Consider the following 20855-nt stretch of genomic DNA (forward strand, 5'->3'; position numbering starts at 1 on the left):
TACTCCATTCCCTTATGTGGCTGAATGGTATTCTACTGCACGGATATATTACACTTTGTTTATCCATTCATCAGTTGATGGACATTTCGGTTATTCCCACTTTTTGGCTATTATGATTAATGCTGCTGTGAACATTGGTGTACAAAGTTTTGTACAAACATGTATTTTCAATTCTTCTGGGTATACACCTAGAATGGACCAAGCTATTTTTTTAATTAATTTTTATTGGAGTATAGTTGCTATACAACGTTGTGTTAGTTTCTACTGTACAGCAAAATGAATCAGCTATACATATACATATATCCCCTTTTTTGGATTTCCTTCCCATTTAGGTCACCACAGTGCATTAAATGGAGTTCCCTGTGCTATACACTATGTTCTCATTAGTTGTCTATGGACCAAGCCAGTTTTGACTCATATTGCTTCAAAGTAACTCTGAAAAGCTATGGAACTATATATAACTAGGAGAAGACAGCCTAACTCTTGTTTAGCTCAGGTCTAGCTTACAGGAGATGAGACACTGGTAACTAGATTCAGGCTGCACTATATAGTCTGTGAGGCTCTTCAAAGTTTCTGTGGCACTTGGAGAAGCAATGCATGAACACAGTTGGAGAAGGGAGACATTCTCTTTTCTTATCTTTTAGAGTTGCTTAGTCTAAGGCTGTGGTGATCCTTCCCTCTCTTTATTTTCCCCAAAACATATATACTTAAAGTGTAGTCTGTGTTGTTCCCAGGCATAAAATGTATCCAAACACACATAAAAACCAAAACCCCCTCCAACACATCAAGAAAACAAAAGGCTGAGTTGTCCCTCACTTCCAGTCCCTCCCAAACAGTAACCAACCAAGGTTTCAAAGCATCTGGGAAACGATCTAACTACTGTGGCAATATTTACTGTATCAGGATTAATGTCACACTGAAATGTTTTAAATACCATATTTAAAATACATACTTACTGAAGTTTCTTCCTCCATCTCTAAAATATAAGAAATTCCTTCATCTGATGGTGTTCCTGAGGGTTTACTCCATTGTAAGGATAACCAAGTAACCCCAGCTTTAATTAATATAGGACTTGCTGGCATAGAAGGGGCACAGCCTGAGGTGTAATATAAGACTTCTTCACTAAAACCACTGTTGAAGCAAATGGTTTTTAAGAAGGAATGAAAAATAGTTATTTTTTATAGCCAAAGAACTCATTTTGATAAGTGACATTTTTGGGGCAAAGGATAATTTTGATAACTAATTATAATCCAGTAATATATCTTGGATTTGGTAATATCTTTATGGTAACCAGGTCAGATACCTAAAAGTGAATTAGTATTGTTTTAAAACTGCAGTTTATGTAATTAACAAATTCTCTCATAGCTTTGCTAGGTTAGTAACACATCTTAACTATAGCAACGAAGTGATAACTAAGGCAGAATTTTTAGTGGATAATTTGGACTGTGAATAATTTATACAAATGAAGAGTCTAAAATATCTACATTAAAATGTATCTTACCTTGGACCATAGTCATTTTTGGCTGATAGTCTAAATTTACAACCCATTGCTGGTGACAGTTTAGTAATTTTAAATTGCTTCTGTAAGCCTGTGTAACACTGACAAAATTCTCCATTTCCTTTTCCCTAAAAGAAAGTTATTATATATCATTGTACATTACTGTAAGAAGAAATCCACATTAATTCCTAATTGATAGTAACATATTAGCTAGTGTACATTAAAAATCATCTTTGTTACATGCATGTCATGAATCTCAAGAGAAGTCTAAGATAACACATCTTTTATATGATACTCACTGTTCATTAACGCAGAATTCAAAAACTGAAGAGCGGGCATCTCTGTATAGCTTCTTGAACTAAGCACCCTGTTTCATAGCTGATGCTTAACCTCTGGCTTTTAGTAAAAGAAACTCTTTCCAGGTATGGATCCCACAATCTCTATGGGGGGACTGGCGGCGGTGGAAATAGGTTGATCTTTGATATGCATAACTGGCAGCTTTCCTCAACCTATGAAAAGTTCTATGCAAACAGTTTCAAGAAAAGGTCCCTACCCATCCCCAAACCACCTAGATAGCTGCTAAACTTCCTTAAAGATTTTGGCACTACTACTGCTTAGATTTAATACTGAAAGAGTATAAACAGAGAGAAAAATCCCATTACAGACATTAAGATGGGAGAGAGAAAAGTCTGCAGTTCAGGACAACTGAAGAGTTTTAGAAATTTAAGATGCTACATAAAATCAACACATTTTTTATTTTCTACCCATTTCTCGTTATTGTGTGGTAGAGGTAAAGGGCGGTTAGGGTGACCTCTGCTTCAAAGAATACCTTTAGTCTGAATCTGGTTGCTTTATTGAACTCTAATTTTAGTTCTAATCGTGTTTATAGTTGATTCTATCAAGTTATCTAAATAGAAAATCATGTCATCTCTAAAAAATGATAATCTTGCTCCCCCAGCCCAGCCACCATAGCTCTACCTCTTGTTTTGATTCCAAATCATACTGTATTAGCTGTAACTTCCTGAATAATGTCAAATAAAGGTGGGGAAAACTGGCAACTTTGACTTGTATTTGCTTTGACTAGAAGCGCTTTTATTGTTTAGTGATAGTACTGCACTTAATACAAAACTGTCAAATAAGGAATCACCTTTCTATTCCTAATTTGTTTTGAGTTTTAAATGAGACGGGTGATAAATTTTATCAAATACCTGTCATAATTTATTAAGATGATATGGTTTTTCTTCTCAGTTACTATGATACAGCAATAGACTTCCTAATTCTGAATTCTCTTAGACCTTCTGGAATAAAACTTACTTGGGTTGTGCCTCAATTTGAATTCCCAAATTATCAGTGGAATTTCTTCTACTCCCTCTGGCCCCTCCTCTTAGCTGCAGTGAAGCAGCAGCGCAAAAGAGAACATGATATATATAAATGACAGTAAAACAAAGTACTAAACAATAAAGCCCAGTATGTTTGCTGTGGTAGGCTGAATAACAGCCCCCGAAGTTACCCAGATCCTAATCCCAGGAACCTGTGAATGTTACCTCACATGGTAGCAGGAACTGTACAAATATGGTTAAGGTAAGGCTCTTGAGATGTGGAGAGATTATCCTGGATTATCTGGGTGGGTCCTAAATGGAATTACAAGTGTCCTTTTTAAGATGGAAGCAGAGAAGGACTTGAAGACAGAAGAGGAAGGCCATGTGATAATGGCAGCAGGGGGAGAAAAGGCAATCTGATGTGGCCATGAACCAAGTAATGAGCACAGCCTCCAGAGCTGGAAAAGGCAAGGAAATGCGTTCTGCTCTAGAGTCCCTGGAGTAAGCACGGCTGTGGTGACACCTTGATTTTGGCCCAGTGAAAGCTATTTTGGATTTCTGGTTTCGAGAATTATTAAGAGAATAAAAGTGTTGTTTTAAGCCACTCAGTTTGTGGTAATTTGTTAAAGCAGTCACAGTAAATGAACATGCTTGCCTTTAAGGCTGATGTGAAAGAAAATATTCCATCCAGTTAATTAACCAAGTGATAGCTTTGATGGTGGTTTAGTTGAAAACGTCAGTAATGGTTTCTAAGAACACCATCAGCTGACTCATAAACAAAAAGGTATTTCTGCCTGAGGATATGCATACATTTTAGCCTAATTTAAAAAGTTTAAATGTACTTACCTCATCCCATTCTAAAATAAAACTTTGGATTTTAGAACCATTGTCACTAGGTGCCTAAAACAAACACCAAAAAACAAACAAAATGAGTACAAATTAGTACTTTTATAAAAGATATTGTGACGATCCAATCTAAGGCATCTATTGTGTGTTGCAGATGTTCTCTGGGATTTAGCCCTGCAAAAATGTGCACAGAGAATACAGAAATACATGCGTATCCTATAATCCTTTTAACTTCAAGAAAATAAAACAAATCAAGAGGCTACTCAAATTTTTATGAACACTGAACAATCTCTTTTCTCAAGATCTCTTAACTTTTATAATTTTTAAAAAAAAATTTATTATTTTTGGCTGTGTTGGGTCTTTGTTGCTGTGTGGGCTTTCTCTAGCTGCGGTGAGCGGGGTCTACTCTTTGTTGCCGTGCATGGGCTTCTCACTGCGGTGGCTTCTCTTGTTGCAGAGCACAGGCTCTAGGCGTGCAGGCTTCAGTAGTTGCGGCTTGTGAGCTCTAGAGCACAGGCTCAGTACTTGCGGCGCACGGGCTTAGTTGCTCCGCGGCATGTGGGATCTTCCCAGACCAGGGCTCGAACCCATGTCCCCTGCATTGGCAGGCAGATCCTTAACCACTGAGTCAGCAGGGAAGCCCTATAATCCTTTAAAAAAATAAATAAATAAACTGCCTTTTATCAGAAGGTTTTATCAGCTTTAAGCTCCTGGGATAGATCCTGTCATTTTCATTAAAACTCAACTTACAATCTGAAAGTGATATTGTGTAATACACTAAAAAGTGAAAGAACTAGTGTTCTGAAAGGAACTCCAAGAGGGCATACTGTCTGGATCTCTGCTTCTAGACTCCACGTGTCAACCGCCTAAGACTGCTAATTCACCAATCTGTTAATTTTCAGTGGTGAAAATTTCAGCTTTTTTGGTCATTTTTTCCCCAGTATTTAATCACTCTAAAACTAAAGAATTTCACCTTCATTTCAGTACAATGAAGAATTGTTCTTTTCCTCTAGGACTTCTGAATGTGCTTCTGGACATCCATACAGGTGAAATATCTGTTTATAATTATTACTGCCTAGACCCTAATTCCATTTTACAAGGTATTTGTGGTATAGTTTTAACAGTTACTGTATTCCCCCAAATGCAACTACTATGCAAGTTGGGAAAGCTTGTACTTAATTTTATTCAAAAATTTACCAAGACCTAGGTATCATTTCAGAAAATCATGTCACCAATGACAATGATGTCTGTGGTGTGTGAATTACCAATTCTATCTAGTGTCTTTCCATTTCATTACATCTTCTTGTGTAGCTGGGCACAAATATTTATATATCAAAAATATATTATTCTATTAAAAATAATTTTATTCCTCCTTTAAGACATATTAATATTTTAAAAACTATGAGTCTAGTTATTATGAATCTCATTTTAGGATAAAATTCAGGATATAAAGGTGTCATTACAGAGTATTATAGAAAGTAGTAATGAGCCTGAGAATTACACATTGCAGTGTCATCACAAATTCAGTATAAGGGCTGCTAATTATAAATCAATCTTTTCTGCTGTACATCAGTAAGGAAAACTGATGAGTGTTAATAACACTAATAAGAGTGTTATTTTATAAGGAACAAATGCCTATTTAATACATGTGAAGAGCAAGAGCAATTTAGCTTAAACCTTTTTGTCTCCAAAAACAAATGAAGTTTAATACTACAGAAGAAAAAAAAGGAAAACAAATGTCCAGTTGGAAATACTCTAGAGAATATTCTTACCTTCCATTGCAAAGTGAGTGAATTTTTGGTCCGATTGGCTATCCTTGGTGGATTAGGTATGTCAGGTTCACAGCTCAAGGTGGTAAAGGTTTCAGCTTCGGAAGGAGTTCCCTTTATAGAATTGTATTCTGCCTGGACTCTAAGGTGATAGAATAAATTGTTTTAACCTGCAGATAGAATCACTGTATCCTACCATTCTATAGCATCACATTTAAGTACGGGCAAGTCAGTAAGATGCCCTCTAAATGTTCTATTGAGAAAATATGCATATCAGAAATAAAGGGTGACCCTTAAAAAAAAGAAAAATAGAATAGGCCAGGGGCTTTCATATTTTTCTGACTGCCGAAAGTAAGAATACATTTTAAACTGTGACTGTGTCTCTGAGATATGCATTTATACACACACACACACACACACACACACACACACATACACGCATGCATGCACAAGTACCCTGAAACAATATCCTTAACTAGGGTAATATACTGATACTTTCTATTCCATTTGATATTTAACTTTAAAAATTCTGAATATAACCCACAAAATTAATTTTATGATTCAATAATGGTTGCAATCCACAGTTTGAAAAATATTAGGTTGGATGATACTTTGGGTTTATCCATAGGATGTATAATTGAAGACTTAATTTAATAGTTTAATAGGAATAATCCCAACTACAAGTGTTATTTTTAAAAAGAGGTGACTGACTAAATCGTTATACTGAGTCCCAGCTGGGGAGACCCTAGAGTCTATAAAATAATTTCGGTAAATTATAAAAGAAGAACGGTGCAGAACAAAACAGTAGTATCTAAGTTATCCTAATTAAATGTTATGAAATTCTCAGAGTTTTAATATCCCAAACTTGTACAAAATAGGATGGAGTAAAAATATGTAAGTAGCAAATATTATTTATGATTCTGTTTTGTAAAAGTTTCAAAAGCTGGGACAATTTTCCAGTGCTGAATTAGATATTACAGCTATATTATACATATTATCTGTATATTCATTCTAATTCCTAGGTCCTACAAACAGGGTGATTTACCACTTCATTATAACATTTGAGTTAAATGTTTTTGTTTTTTTTGGAAAGTGTTGATAATTATACCACAAGAAAAATCAAAGTCCACAAAACCCATGTTTTTAATCCAAAATTAATATTTAAATTATATTCTAGACTTTTAAGGAAATCATTAAAAACAAACAAACCCTATGCTATATCATATAAAAGCAACATATAGGAATTCCTTACTTTGCATGGTAATCTGTAGCTGGTTTGAGATCATTTAAAGTGACACTGGTTTCTTCTCCTCTGGGGGAAAAAAAGGCAACATTTCGTTGTATGATAAAGCATTCCAGAGGATATGTATTATGTACACTACAGTTTGTGGTACTTTATGAAATTATACTGCTTCTTACTTTTCCAACTGTAACCACATTCAGATTGCACTAATATGCAATTTGTGTAATTAAGATATATGCCGAACTTAAGCATGTACCTGAATACCACTTTAAAACAAAAAGGTATGCTAAGCAAATCAGTTGTGTAAGCCAGACTTTTTTTCCCCCCCCGTGGAGTTAGGGAAGATACTTAGCTTACTGAAGAAACAGAACCATTTTCAATTATTTAAAAATCCACTGGTATATAATTAGAATGCTAAATAACACATGTACTACTGAAATCAAACCTACCAAATTTCTACAAGGAGTCTGCCACTACTGGATTTTATTTAAAATATAACATGGAACTTTATTTAAAATGTTACAGTTTAATGAGTAGATAAAAAAAAACTGAATCATAAGGTAAAGCATTTTTTATGGCCACTATTAAATTTTCAAATATAATGGCACATATTTTCTTAAATAATCATTTGATACAACTATTATTTGGGTATGTAGCCAACAAACTAGCCTGTTTTCTCTTCCTTTTCTTTTAAATCACTGTTCTCTGTTTCATTTCCTTCAGTTAAGTTTCTCTCCTTTCCACTTTATGGGCTTCTTCCTCCAACCTCCCACCTCCCTCCCACTTTCCTTCCACAGCTATCCTGTTTCTCAAATCAAAGCCAGTGAATCGTATGAGAAAGGAAACATGTCTCACTGATAGAAGTACACCTTAATGAATCAGGCAGTTGTAGTAGCAGCCTCAGAAGGAGACCTTAATTGGTGCAGGGTAAAAAAGGTGACTAAGGTTGACTAATGTCCCTCTTGTGCTCTCTGGTCAGGCTGCAAACGGAGATAAATCCTTCCTCTTAGAAAGCAGCCATATCAAACTAGAACAGCCATTAACACAAAAAGAAACCTTTACGTTGATGCTCCTTTACCCTCTGTTTACCTCTTAGGTAGGTTTTGTCTCTTTTAAGAAAAAGAAATAGAATAAACACAAGGAAGTCTCAAAAGAGAGAAGGAGATAGGACATTTTTATAACCTTATGTTGCTAGATGACAGTCACTGGAGCAGTTTCTCTTTCCTTTCTTCCCCACACTAGCTATTTTTTTGAAAAAAGATACCAAGAAGGCTGATGTATCCAGTGTTGTGTGTTAATAATGATCATTCAAATGGCTAACCACATCCTTTACAATCTTCCTGGTGGTGAAATTTTAACTAGTAATCGACTTTACTCTTTTTCATCAGAATAAGCAATTTCTATATGAATAAGAAGAGAAAAATAATTTATTTTACAACCATCAATCATAAACGTCACAATTTTAGCCACTGATACTTCCTAAGGCTTCTTGGTATATAATATGCTTTAGAACCAAGAAAAGAGAACTATGATTTTTTCAAAGTATGATTATTAACATACCAACACACAAATGAGGAACAATGGCACTAAATTCATTTTACAATGGGATATGAGCTTGTACATATAAGAATTAAATCCAACTCCCTAGAGGAGCAATATCACATTGCATGAGTTCACAGTATAAGAGTTCTCCATTTCAGGTCCTGGCTTCTACATACTACAATCTATATTTATGTCTCAGGAATACGTGAATAGTGAAATATCTATTAGGGAGCCTACTGAAAAATAAAAAAGCTGAACGTGGGCAATGAAAGTGATTATTCCAAGGGAGTGTAGACAGAAATGTGAACCAGCCAGCATCTGGACTATTTACATTGAAATTACTATCACTGGTCAACTTATAGAGTCAAAATAAAAGCATGAAGAGGGAAAATAGCACAGAATTAGTTTTAAGCTGTTTTTGATAAACCATTAACTTATATAATGGCAGGGAGTAAAACGTAACAAATACCTACGCATATACACTTTTATATTTCCCATCTTTTCCAGTACTTGAGACCAGAATTTCATAACCATAGAGCTCTGGTACAGTAGTCTCATCTGTTTCGCCATTAATGAGGCTGGAAGGAGGTGACCAGGTAAGTACTACTGTCCTTGCCTGGATGTCTGAGGCCTGCAAAAACATAATATTTGAAAGCTCTCTGAAACAACTGTAATGTGTACAACAAACAGTAAAAAAAAATCTAATGGGGTTTCAAGCTTAAATAAAATATATCTACTTACATAAAATGGCTCACAAATAGAAACCTGTCCTTTTGTAGATGAGATACAATTTGCTGTGCAAGGGCAGATAGGTTCAACAAAGGTTTAAAGACCATTCGGGGCTGTCTAAAACTATTAGTGTAAACATCATATACAGTCAAAAGAAGGGCAGAAAAAACCCACTTGTAACATGCTTGAAAGGGTTCCATTTCCTCACTTTAGAAAGTGTCTAACAATAAGAAAAAGGCCAAAGCCTCAACAGAAAAATGAGCAAAGGACATGGACTGTCCAAAGAAATATAACTGAATAATATTTAAAATAAAAAGATATAAAATATATCTAACTACATTCATAATTAAATAAATAAATTAAAACAAGATACTACTTTTCATCCACTGGGTTAGGGAAGATTAAAATTAATTAATGGATGAAATACTGGATTAGTATCTAGTGTGGTGAGGGTCTGGAGGAAAAACGGAAGCTGCAAAGCAATATATATGCTATGATTTCAGCTGTGTTAAAGAAATTAAAAAATGCATACAAATATCTGAAAATGTACTGTAAAAATGTACTAATCCTTACCTTTGGGGATTTTGTGAGTATGTGTGGTGGGATGAAGAGAGATATGAGAGAAAAACAGGAGGTCTTAATAGCATTTTTACATTTTGGATTACTTTTATAAAAAAAGTCTAATAAAGAGGAAAAAAAAGTCTAGGGATTTGATTTAAACTAAAGATTGGTAAGAAAGGTATCAGATTATATCAATACCCAGACATTAATGTAAAAGCTTGCTTTAAAATTATCTACATTTAATGACTATCTTAGTCAAAGACAATAAAACAAACAGAAACAAAACCACTAACCACTAGGATGAAGCCCCTATCTTGAATTAGGCAGAATAAACAGTCTATACACAAGCATAACTTTCTCTCCTTGTCAAAGCTCTCAAAGCTTGAATAAGTTTAGAAGACTGTTACTGTATTTATTTTGCTTCTGCTGAGTCACAGGAAATGTAATATTTACTGTCATGCTGTCTTTAAAAACTCTTAGTACAGTACTATGTTGCATTTACAATGGACTTAAAAGTGATTCCTTGTTTTAACCAGTGTCCATCTGGCTATTAATCTGTAACTGTGTAAGGTTTTCTTTCCTTTTTAAACAAACATACTGTTAACATACATATATCTGTACCCTTTAGAGTTTCTTGATTTTATGGGATGATCATAACTGTGTTAAAACTGTGAGAACAGGGAAGTGAACAGTATTCTGAAGGTAGGTAAGTTAATAGCATTAACTGGCATCTACATTATAAAGCTTATTAGGCTTTGTGGGTACTGATTACATCATCAAAAGTATAGGCAATAGAGAAAAGACTAAGCAGGGAGACAGAAGACTTGTCACTAATTTGCTTGGTGATACTAAACTCTCAACCTTTTAGGTTCCAGGTGTCATCTATACAAATGAGTGAAATGATCTGTTTACCTTAATTAATCAAATACAGTATATTTAAAATGGCTTTTTTTGGGGAATAAATCTAGATTTACAGAAAAGTTGGGAAGATAGTATAGATACAGAGTTCTGTATACTTTCTACCCAGCTTCCTCTAATGTTAACATTTTATATAATGATGTATTTCTGTCAAAACTAAGAAATTAACACTGGTAGAATACTATCAATTAAAATTTAAACTAAATAGACTTTTCCAGGATACTATGTTGAATTTACCAAGTATAGCTTAAAAAAAAAAATTAGACACACTGCTAGACAATCTATTTTTACAGAATAAACTCTTGGTCCCAACTCATTCTTTAAAAAAGATATTTTATTACTTGCATATAAATGTTAAGGCACAAAATATTACACTAGGGTTGCTGCGGAAAACTTCATGAGAAGTGAATTTTGAATAGAATTTTAAAGGATTTGGGATGGGATATAATTTCGGTACAAAAGAAATGGGTAAGCTGCTGGAACATGTGTGAGTGTGTATTTTTAAAGGTTACCTAGTAATTTCATGTTCATGAAAACCATAGACTAAGGGGGAGAGAGAGAGAGAGAGAGATAGTGGGCCATTAAAAGGATGATAGGAGAACAAGGAAATGATCAGCAATGTCAAACACTGGAGAGAGATCAAGGAGAATGAATGTAGTCTGAAAAATGCCTAAAAATGCTGTTTTCTGGTGCTGGTTTCAGAAGGATGTAACCAGTTGTAAAGAAGAAAGAGAAGTGGACTGCCATTAAGGTACTGTGAAATTCCTGTGTAAAGGAGTGAGTGAGTGAGTGAGTGAGTGTGTGTGTGTGTGTGTGTGTGTCCAGGAAAAAGTAGATCCTAGAAATTTATAGCGAAAAAAAGGATAAAGCTTGCAATTCAGTTTGGCATGGGGAGAATTAAAGGTAAAGAAGAAATCTAAGATAATACTGATACTGTGAGCCAGAGAAATCTGGATGAGTAAGTGTTCATTGATGGAAATACTGAAATTAGAAAACTAAAGGGATCTAATTAGAAAACTAAAGGGATCTAATCCAATTTTATTTTAGAGGAACAGTGGAGAAGAGAAAATAGTTTAGGAAAAATGATGAAGAATTTGGTTTTCTAGATGAAGTTCTAGTTGTTGGCAAAACATACAAACTTGGGTATTCTTTAGGATGCTTCAGGAAATGTGGTTCTAGAGAAAGGTGAATAATGAGGGTTAAAAATACAGATACAGAAATCATCTGAAATATGTCTTCTATTTGTATGCTACTTTAGAAGTAAAATTTCCTTTTATATCCACCTCACTTGATCCTTATAATTATGCTCTAAAGCAGGCAAAACAGACATAACTATCTTCATTTCATAGATGAAACACATTCAGAAAGGTTAAGTGACTTGTCTGAGGTCACTCAACTAGTGACTAGGGCCTGAATAATTCAGTTCTTTTTTTGCTACACAATGCTTCCATTTTTTATTTTAAAAAATTAAAAAAAATTGTTTTATCTTTTGGCCATGCCACATGGCATGCAGGATTTTAGTTCCCCAACCAGAGATCGAACGCACACTCCCTGCAGTGCAAGTGTGGAGTCTTAACCACTGGACTGCCAGGGAAGTCCCCACAATCCTTCCATTCTGAATCCACTTCTAGACAGTAGCTGAAAATAGACATGACCGTGTAAAAATACGTGTGAGTACTGACAAAGACTAAATGGTAGTAGGCAAACATGAAAATAGAAGTGGTTGAATTATGTACAGTATATTTTAACTTTTGAGGAAGCTTGTGGTCTTTGTTGGGTAGTGATCAAAACCATTCTTGAAGAAAAGCTGTTCGAGCCCTGGTCCGGGAAGATCCCACATGCTGTGGAGCAACTAAGCCCCGTGCACCACAACTACTGAGCCTGCACTCTAGAGCTTGTGCGCCATGACTACTGAGCCCACGAGCCACAACTACTGAAGCCCGCCCACCTAGAGCCTGTGCTCTGCAACAAGAGAAGCCACTGCAACGAGAAGCCTGCACGCCACAACAAAGAGTAGCCCCCACTCGCTGCACCTAGAGAAAGCCCTCGTGCAGCAACGAAGACCCAACGCTGCCAAAAATAAATAAATAAATTTATTAAAAAAAATTCAGTTTGTACAAGCACTTTAATCTTTTTTCTTATCTGATGGAAATATTTTTTCTATTAGAATGATAGCCTTTATTTAGGCTATTCTAAAAATATGCAGATGTAGCCAGTTTTGCTGTCATACCTTTTTCTGATTTTCTGATTTCTTCTATTACATCTACACAAAAAAAGCACTGGGGAATATTAACTTTCTTCTATGGTTTGATTTTAACTCTTTTTGTATATGGAGTTAATTGGATATATTTAATTTGGAAATAATATAAATGGGTTTTTAAAAAAATGATAATCAGTTGTACCTACACTCCTTATTAGATCTTTGCTTGGTCCAGTCATTTCCAATGTCATTGAGCATATATTAAAACCTTGTTTAAAAATTCTTGGTTGAGTATTCTGATTCACTGATTAAACTAAACTATCTCACCTTATGTGAGATCTGTACTGATCCACTACTGACCTCACATTCCTTACATATAGTTAAGTTTTAAACAAGGCCTGAATATACCAAAATCCTATATGAATATACTAAATATAAATGTCAAGAAAATACATAAGATACTTACCACTGGTTTGACAATGTTGGAAAGAAGTGCTTCAAAAGCTTTAGTTTCTTCATCTTTTTCTTCAAAACAAAACAAAACAAAAAATGAACCTAAATGCAATCATCCCACTCCCTTCCCAATATGTCTTCTAAAACATATACCAAGTGGTTGGTATTTGAGAGTTTTATTGTCTGGTTTTTACCTCTTAGTTCATATTCAGCAGCTTGTGGCTCTTTAGAGTTCTTCTGCCTCAGTTTCTATGTCTGTTTTAACCATGATTACTAATTATAATACCACTATATACATCTGAACTAGTCAATAAGTTTTATGGAAAGTATATTTTTATACTTAAAAAAAAAAGTAAAGAATATTCTCTCTCTGGAAAGTCCTTATTTGCCAATCTCATACCTCTTAATGACAAGTTAACTAAGCATTTGTTTCATGACATGCCTTAACTGTGGTTCCCAAAATAGGACTATAATTGACTTGACCATAACTTATAGCCACCACTGATGTATCTGAAACTTTAGCTTAACTCTTCTGAAACATCAGTGCTGAAAAGAATGATCAGAAGGTCTCAAAAATATGGGAGAACATTTTGATAAACGTTAATAGGCAAGCCAAGAGGCTGTTAAAGCATTAAATTTGTTGATGGGGAATGGAAATTTTAAAGAAAAGGAAGTAATGCTCAGAGTTCATATGGTGAAAGTCACAGGTTGAAGGATCCAAGGGAAACATGGGGATTTTGAAACAAAAGAACTTTTGAAGAAAGAAACGGACAATACTCTATCCTAACTACAGAGTATATAAATAGATTGGTGAATGACAGAACTAGTTGCTATCAAGGACTTGTGTATAAAGAAGCTGGGAGGATTAAAGAGTTTTGATAAAAATCAGCATAGCCTTATCTAGGTCCAGAAAGAAAGAAGGAGGAAAGGAATCTGGATGAACTTTGAGTTTTCCTATCAGAGAGAAATTTCTCTTGGTTAGTAAAGTTTAGATATAGGTGAAATTATTAATTGAGCTTTCCCAAAATGTAAAAAGAAATACCCTAGTAACAATTTAGGTTCTAAAACTTTCCCGTCACATTTAAGAAGTGTTAGGCTATTAATCGACAGTTTATGTGAAGCATGATGAAATGACTGAAAGGTTAGAATATACTTTTAGTAGGTTAAATGATGATAAAAAGTACAATTAGAATATATTGTATTTTAAATAGTTACCTTCTATTTCTGTATCAATTTGTGCACCACCTTTCCCCCTTCCTGACTTGTTCTTTGCTGATCCTATGTTTACACCACTAGCATTCTGCCCTTTCATAAGCCCATTATGTTCATTTATGGGAGAAGGGCATTTCTGGGGTGATGATGGTGGACTGTTCATTTTATCCTTCTGTGTTCCTTGGCGATCCTTTAATTTTTTCTGCAAACGTTCATATGTCTTACTAGATCTTTCATCTCTAAAGTTGGACCTTCCATGTGTAGAGTGGGCATCTGAGAAGAAATAAAAAATAAGACATTTAAAAAGGTCACTGTCTCCAAACCCATTTATGGCATGAGAAAAGAACAGGAAATAAATCTATCTATATTATATAAAACTTATGTATTGTAAAATATTTCAAAGAATAATCTTGCATAACAAAGCTATTTCTGTGTCTCCACCAACTGAGAGAACCAAGCTTTGTGACTTGATTATAACTGTAATCTTATAGACACTTCTTTCCTTCCTCCTTTCTCAACTATTAATCTCCATAGAAACAGCTTGCTGGTATGCTGTGACTATTACAGGTGAGGAATAAGAGCTGAACTGAGCTGTGTACAGTTCTTCTTTTACTCTTTTGTAGCCATTACTTTTAGCATCTCTTTCAACTTCAAACATATCAACTAGGAAACAGAAAATCTCCACCTACCTAAATTCCCTTATGACTCAAAAAAAGCAAATCATCACTAAAAAAATAAGGTTTTAAGAGTCAGCAAAAAGAAGTGAGTGGGACTGTTAACTAATAACAGAATCTAGGTACAGAGTATTACATTTTCAGATATTGTAAACTCAGGGCTGAGACTTAGAATGTATTCATTCTAATAAGTCATAGAGCAACATAATATAAATCAATACCCTCATGAATATTGTTAAATCAGTTGTCCTCAGAGTTCATTTTCATTGTAAATTTAAAATCTGTAGTGAGGAAAATATTTTTCAAAGGAAAAGTCTCAAAAATCTCAGTAAAGTTTTAATTTATCAGTGATTTAAGAAAATTAGTATAATATTCTTGAATACTGTAAGGATATGCACAATATTAAAATAAAACCCCAGGAATTTGGATATATACAAGTAAAAGAGTAAGTTTAGAGCCTTACTTCATATTATACACAAAAATTAACTCAAAATGAATCAAAGACCTAAATGTAGGAGCTAAAACTATAAAACTTATGGAAGGAAACAAACACATATCTGCACAACTTTGGATTTGATAATAATTTCTTAGATATGACACCAAAAATACAAAGCAATCAAAGAGAAAATAAGGTGGACTTCATTTAAAAACTTTTCTGCATCAAAGGATACCATCAAAAAAGTAAAGAGACAACATGGGAGAAAATATCTGCAAATCATATATCTGATAAGAGACTTGTATCCAAAATACATAAAAACATTTACAACTCAACAAAAAGATAAATAACCCAATTAAAAAGAGGTGAAGGGGCTTCCCTGGTGGCGCAGTGGTTGAAAGTCCGCCTGCCAATGCAGGAGACACTGGTTCGTGCCCCAGTCCGGGAAGATCACACGTGCCGCGGAGCGGCTGGGCCCGTGAGCCATGGCCGCTGAGCCTGCGCGTCCAGAGCCTGTGCTCCGCAATGGGAGAGGCCACAACAGTGAGAGGCCCGCGTACCGCAAAAAAAAAATAAATAAATAAAATAAAATTAAGTTCATTGGACCACTGCATGAGCCTCACCTGGAAATTTGTTAGAAATGCAGAAAACCAAACCACACTCAGACCTATGGAATTAATATGCATTACTTGGGCAACAGAAATAAGTTTGAAAAAAATGTAATATATTACATAATATATATAATACATCTACTTACAGGTTGTGCTACACAATTTAAATTTTGTATTTAGAGTTATTTCTTCTACAGATTTACTAAGCATAAATGACAGGTACTGATTAAATGCAAGGAAAACAGTGATGAATAAAACAGATTCAGTTCTTAGGTGGTTTACAGTTAAATAAGGGAAAAGACATCCAAGAAAAGAACAAAAAAATCAAATTGTGTTAAGTTCTGTGAAAGAAACAAAAGGTTTCAGTGCTAGAGACTGATAAGGATAGGTTAGGGAAGATCTCTCTGAAAGCTGAAATCTAAAGAAAAAAAAAAATAAAGAAGCCTTGCATGGAAAAGGGGGAAGAGCACTTCTGGTAGAGAGAACACCATTTGCAGAAGCATTGAGGCAAGAAAAGAGCTTGGTTCTGAAAAACTGGAGGTGGGGCACATGCATGGGAAAAAGTGGGACAAGGCAGGATCTTGTCCAGGGCAGCCGTTTGCAACCAGCGTCAATCCTGGCCCCCAGGAGTCATCTGGAAAGTCTGGAGATATTTTTAGTTGTCACAATCGAGTCAGGGTGAGGGCTGGAGGTGTGTGCTACTGGCATCTAGTGGGTAGAGGGCAGGGATTCTTCTAAATATCCTATAATGCACAGTTCTGTCCTCCACAATAAAGATATCCTTCCTCAAAGATCTAGAGTGCCGAGGTTGAGAAATCCTGGTCCAGGAGAAGGGTTTAGGATTTTATTCTAAGTGCAATGGAAAGTCACTGAAATCCATTAAACAGAAGAATGGTCTGATTTATATTTTAAAATGATTACTCTGGCTGAGCCTGGATGGTTGGGGGTGGCAAGAATGACAGCAGAAAACCAACTAGAAGGCTGTTGTTGCAGCTGTCCTGACAAGAGCTGATGGTGGACTAGAACTGAGGAGCAGTGGAGAAAAATTAGATTCATTTGGGAAACTTCTGAAAGTAGATGCCAGTTGAAGTGGGGGTTGAAAGAGGAGGAATCAAATGTGGCCACATCTGGTTTTCCCTTGAGCAAACTGAGTGGACAGTGGTACCATCTATCGGGATGAAGATGGCAGAGAAAAGCAGGTTCCATCATTGAGATTTATGTTTTAAAATGCTATAACTGAGATGTATGAGACAATTTAAGTGGAGTTATCAAGAAGGCATTTACGGGAGTTCCCTGGTGGCCTAGTGGTTAGGATTCCGGGCTTTTGCTGCTGTGGCCCAGGGTTCAATCCCTGGTTGGGGAACTGAGATCTCGTAAGCCACATAGCATGGTCAAAAAAAAAAAAAAAGGGGCAGTTAGAAATAGAAGTCTGTGACTCAGAGGAGAGATTTTGACTGAAGATACAAATTTAAGAACTGTCAGTATATAGACGGTATTTAAAGCCATAGGAAAGAATAAGATTATTATTTTGTGTGTGTGTAGTTGTCTGTTCTTCTCAAAATTTAAACTCCCTGAGGGCAGATGTTATATCTTACTGTTTTTTTCAGTATCTTACAGAACCTAGCAACTTTGGTTAGTGGCATCAGAGGCTTCAGGTTTTAACAGCAGCATGATTATTCCTGGCTAAAAAATTTCCTCAGAGCCTAGAGAGCAGCAGGACAAAGAAGACCTCTTGTTTGAATGTGTCCCCAAATAAATACTGCTGCATGACAGAAGTTACTTCCCCTCTTTGATTTTCTGTTTACTCATCTGCCTTGAAAGGTGATTATGAGGATGAAACATTTAACATAGTGTTTTTTTGTTTTGTTTTTAAATTAATTTTTACTGGAGTAGAGCTGATTTACAATGTTGTGTTAGTTTCAGGTGTACAGCAAAGTGAATCAGTTATACATATACATGTATCCACTCTTTTTTAGAATCTTTTCCCATATAGGTCATTACAGAGTATTGAATAGAGTTCCCGTAACATAGTGTTTGAATAACAGAAAATGATTGTGATATTGTTACCATTTTTTGTTTCTTTTATATAGTAATAGTACCTATTATATCCAAGCAAAAAACAGCCAACTCCATAAAACAGGAATATTTTTAGATCCTTACCTACATCTCCATATACTTGTGAAGACTGATACTGTGTCATATACTGTGTTGCCATGTCTCCAGCTCCAGTTACTGGTGAGTACATGTGGCGTGGTGGAGGGGGCATCATGGTTGGTACAGGAATGAAACCAGGCAGAGGAGGATGTGGAGAACGATGGATGACTGTGTGACCACCAGGATGAAACTCTGGTGCCTGAGGAACCACAACAACTCTTCGAACACCATTGTCTTCAATAACCTACAAAATGAACAACAGATTAAAAGTTTCTTCCATAGGATGTTAAGCAATCTTTTTCAAATATGTTAGAGTAAGAATTTTTACACCATTAGGAGTTAATTAAGAAATTTTACAGAACCAACATGAAAAGATTTTATTAAGTACATTACATACATATGAATTAGCACTGAACAACATGAAGTAGTTTTTGTTATACAATGCAGTATAAATCTTAAAACACTGAGAAGACAAGCTAAATAATAATTTAAACAATGAGTTATGACATCTGGTATTTATCTTACGTGATACATGCATTTAGTGATACAGTAAAAATGAAGGGAGTCTCAAGGGACCTTTTGGTTTGAACATAATATGGGAAAAAAGCTGGATCCAGACTCCTAAGATCAACCATATATTGAATTTAGGTATAAAACTCTTAGGACCATGACCAGAACACTTTTAATAACTGAAGATCATTTCAAGGGAGGCAAACACCTAATATATTAACTCCCAGTTAAGAAAAATATCTGTGGCTCTGAGTCGTAGAAATTACATGTTTTTAAATAGGGGTCACACTGTAGCAAAGGATTTTTTAAAACGCCAGATTTATTCCTTCTGAACCTCACTGGGCAACAAGGACATACAGGAAGGCCTAAAAAGATACAAGATTTAACCTCAAAATTAGAAATCCTTCTACTAAAACAGGGTCCTTAATCTTTTAGACTTAAATGATTACTACTGTAGTACAACAAATGGCTAACAACAGAAAATGATTAAAATGTAAAGTGCTAACTTAAAGGCAAATCCTGATATTTTCAGGAAGTACACGTTTTACTATGCTTAAACAAATTGCAACTTTTGTTTATAAACATATGTGCTTGGGAGGAATATTAGAAAACACACTTATTTGGGTAAAGGTAAGCCTAGATTACAAATAAATTACTGCTTTAGAAAGAATATAGTTGCTACTAAATAGCCTATTAAACTAACCTTACCTGTTGGAGTGTGAGATGACTTGTCTGTAATATGGGACCAGAAGAGCAAATGAATCAGTTTTTATACACTAGCTCTAGAACTACAATGCCTGGCTTCTAGCACAATGGATGCTTCATATCCCACCTCTCTCCCTATTTAACTCAGTTCTGGATTCAAGCCTCAGACAAGTGCCTATGACTGACTGGTGGAAACTAAATCATACCTGGAAGCCTCGCTGAAGATAATCTGGAAACTGTTGTTTTTTCAGCCTCTAACCTATAGGAACGGACATTAGACGAAGTCTGAAATGGATTCTGAGTGACCCAAACCATGGTGTCTGTCGTTAACATACTACTTTCATCTTTCTCAACTCTCTGACTCACAAATCTTAAATGATCCCGCCATTTCTGATAGGATTGTACTGTACATACTCTTAAACCTACCATCCCATCTGGTTCCCACCTATCGTTATTGCTGTATCTTCTTCCACACCAAATCCTGAACCCTTAATTCCAGCCAGGCTGGTATACTAAAAAAAACTATCTTCATACCTAACCTACATATTTCTTTATCTTGTACTTTGGTTTATGCCATCTACCCTCTTCACTTTGCTTCCCCTTAATCCATAACGATGCAAATCCCATCTCTCCTTCCAAATCTAGCAATACCCTCCTCCATTCATTAAAAAAACAAAAGATTTGTTTTTGAACAAAAAGAAATTGTTAATTTAGGAGAGAAAATACAGAGTGATGTGTTTATGCGGGCACATACACTAACAGGGGCAGACAAACATGACATCAAAAGTAAATTACTGAGCATGCTGCATGGTGATAAATACTACGGGAAAAAAAAAAAAAAACCCAAACAGAACAGGTAAGGGGGATTAGAAGGATTGTGGGAGGGGAACAGGTTGTAGTATAAAAGAGTGATCAGGATACGCCTTATTGGCAAAATGAAATTTGAGCAGAGACTTGAAGGAACTGAAGGAATTAGCCACACAAAAATCTGAAAGTGTGTTCTGGGTAGAGGGAACAGTTAGAACAGAGCTTCTACGGTAGAAGTGGCTAGAAGGAAGCCAGTGTGACTGGATCAGCATAAAGGAGGAGGAAGACAGAAACAGATGAGATCAAAGAGGTACACGGGCTTCCCTGGTGGCACAGTGATTGAGAGTCTGCCTGCCAATGCAGGGGACACGGGTTCGTGCCCCGGTCCGGGAGGATCCTGCGGAGCGGCTGGACCCGTGAGCCATGGCCGCTGAGCATGCACGTCCGGAGCCTGTGCTCCGCAACGCGAGAGGCCACAGCAGTGAGAGGCCCGCGTACCGCGAAAAAACAACAACAAAAAGAGATACAAGATGGTAGGGGATGGACTTCCCTGCCAGCCCAGTGGTTAAGACTCTGCGCTTCCAATGCAGGGGGTGTGGGTTCCATCCCTGGTGGGGGAACTAAGATCCCACATGCCGTGCGTGGCCAAAAAAAAAAAAAAAAGGGGG

At 35.8% G+C, this 20855-nt stretch overlaps 1 protein-coding gene and 1 long non-coding RNA gene across 8 annotated transcripts in view; one reads left to right on the forward strand and one right to left on the reverse strand.

The window, feature by feature from the left end:
- The window catches only part of LOC307176773, a 77799-nt gene that overhangs the window by 44072 nt on the left and 12872 nt on the right, over positions 1-20855 (forward strand). The window contains exons 2-7 of one of the 4 annotated variants that reach the window (XR_013824885.1): positions 4677-4709; positions 8725-8813; positions 10136-10213; positions 11128-11176; positions 17619-17832; positions 18102-18246. This is a non-coding gene — a long non-coding RNA (uncharacterized lncRNA). Of the gene's footprint in view, positions 1-4676; positions 4710-8724; positions 8814-10135; positions 10214-11127; positions 11177-12185; positions 13071-17618; positions 17833-18101; positions 18247-20855 lie in introns of those variants that run through there. The other 3 variants (XR_013824886.1, XR_013824887.1, XR_013824888.1) reach the window with 3 other exon arrangements.
- FNDC3A (fibronectin type III domain containing 3A) overlaps positions 1-20855 on the reverse strand; it is a 163906-nt gene that overhangs the window by 34605 nt on the left and 108446 nt on the right. For all 4 annotated transcript variants that reach the window (XM_079903193.1, XM_079903194.1, XM_079903192.1 and 1 more), the window contains 9 exons: positions 18172-18409; positions 14294-14563; positions 13092-13150; positions 8691-8848; positions 6685-6744; positions 5436-5574; positions 3664-3717; positions 1502-1626; positions 957-1131 (listed from right to left, as the gene is read on the reverse strand). In XM_079903193.1, the coding sequence (XP_079759319.1) occupies positions 957-1131; positions 1502-1626; positions 3664-3717; positions 5436-5574; positions 6685-6744; positions 8691-8848; positions 13092-13150; positions 14294-14563; positions 18172-18409 (1278 nt within the window). The remainder of the gene's footprint in view (positions 1-956; positions 1132-1501; positions 1627-3663; positions 3718-5435; positions 5575-6684; positions 6745-8690; positions 8849-13091; positions 13151-14293; positions 14564-18171; positions 18410-20855) is intronic.

Source organism: Stenella coeruleoalba, assembly GCF_951394435.1.
Source record: "Stenella coeruleoalba genome assembly, chromosome: 18".
NCBI lineage: Eukaryota > Metazoa > Chordata > Mammalia > Artiodactyla > Delphinidae > Stenella > Stenella coeruleoalba.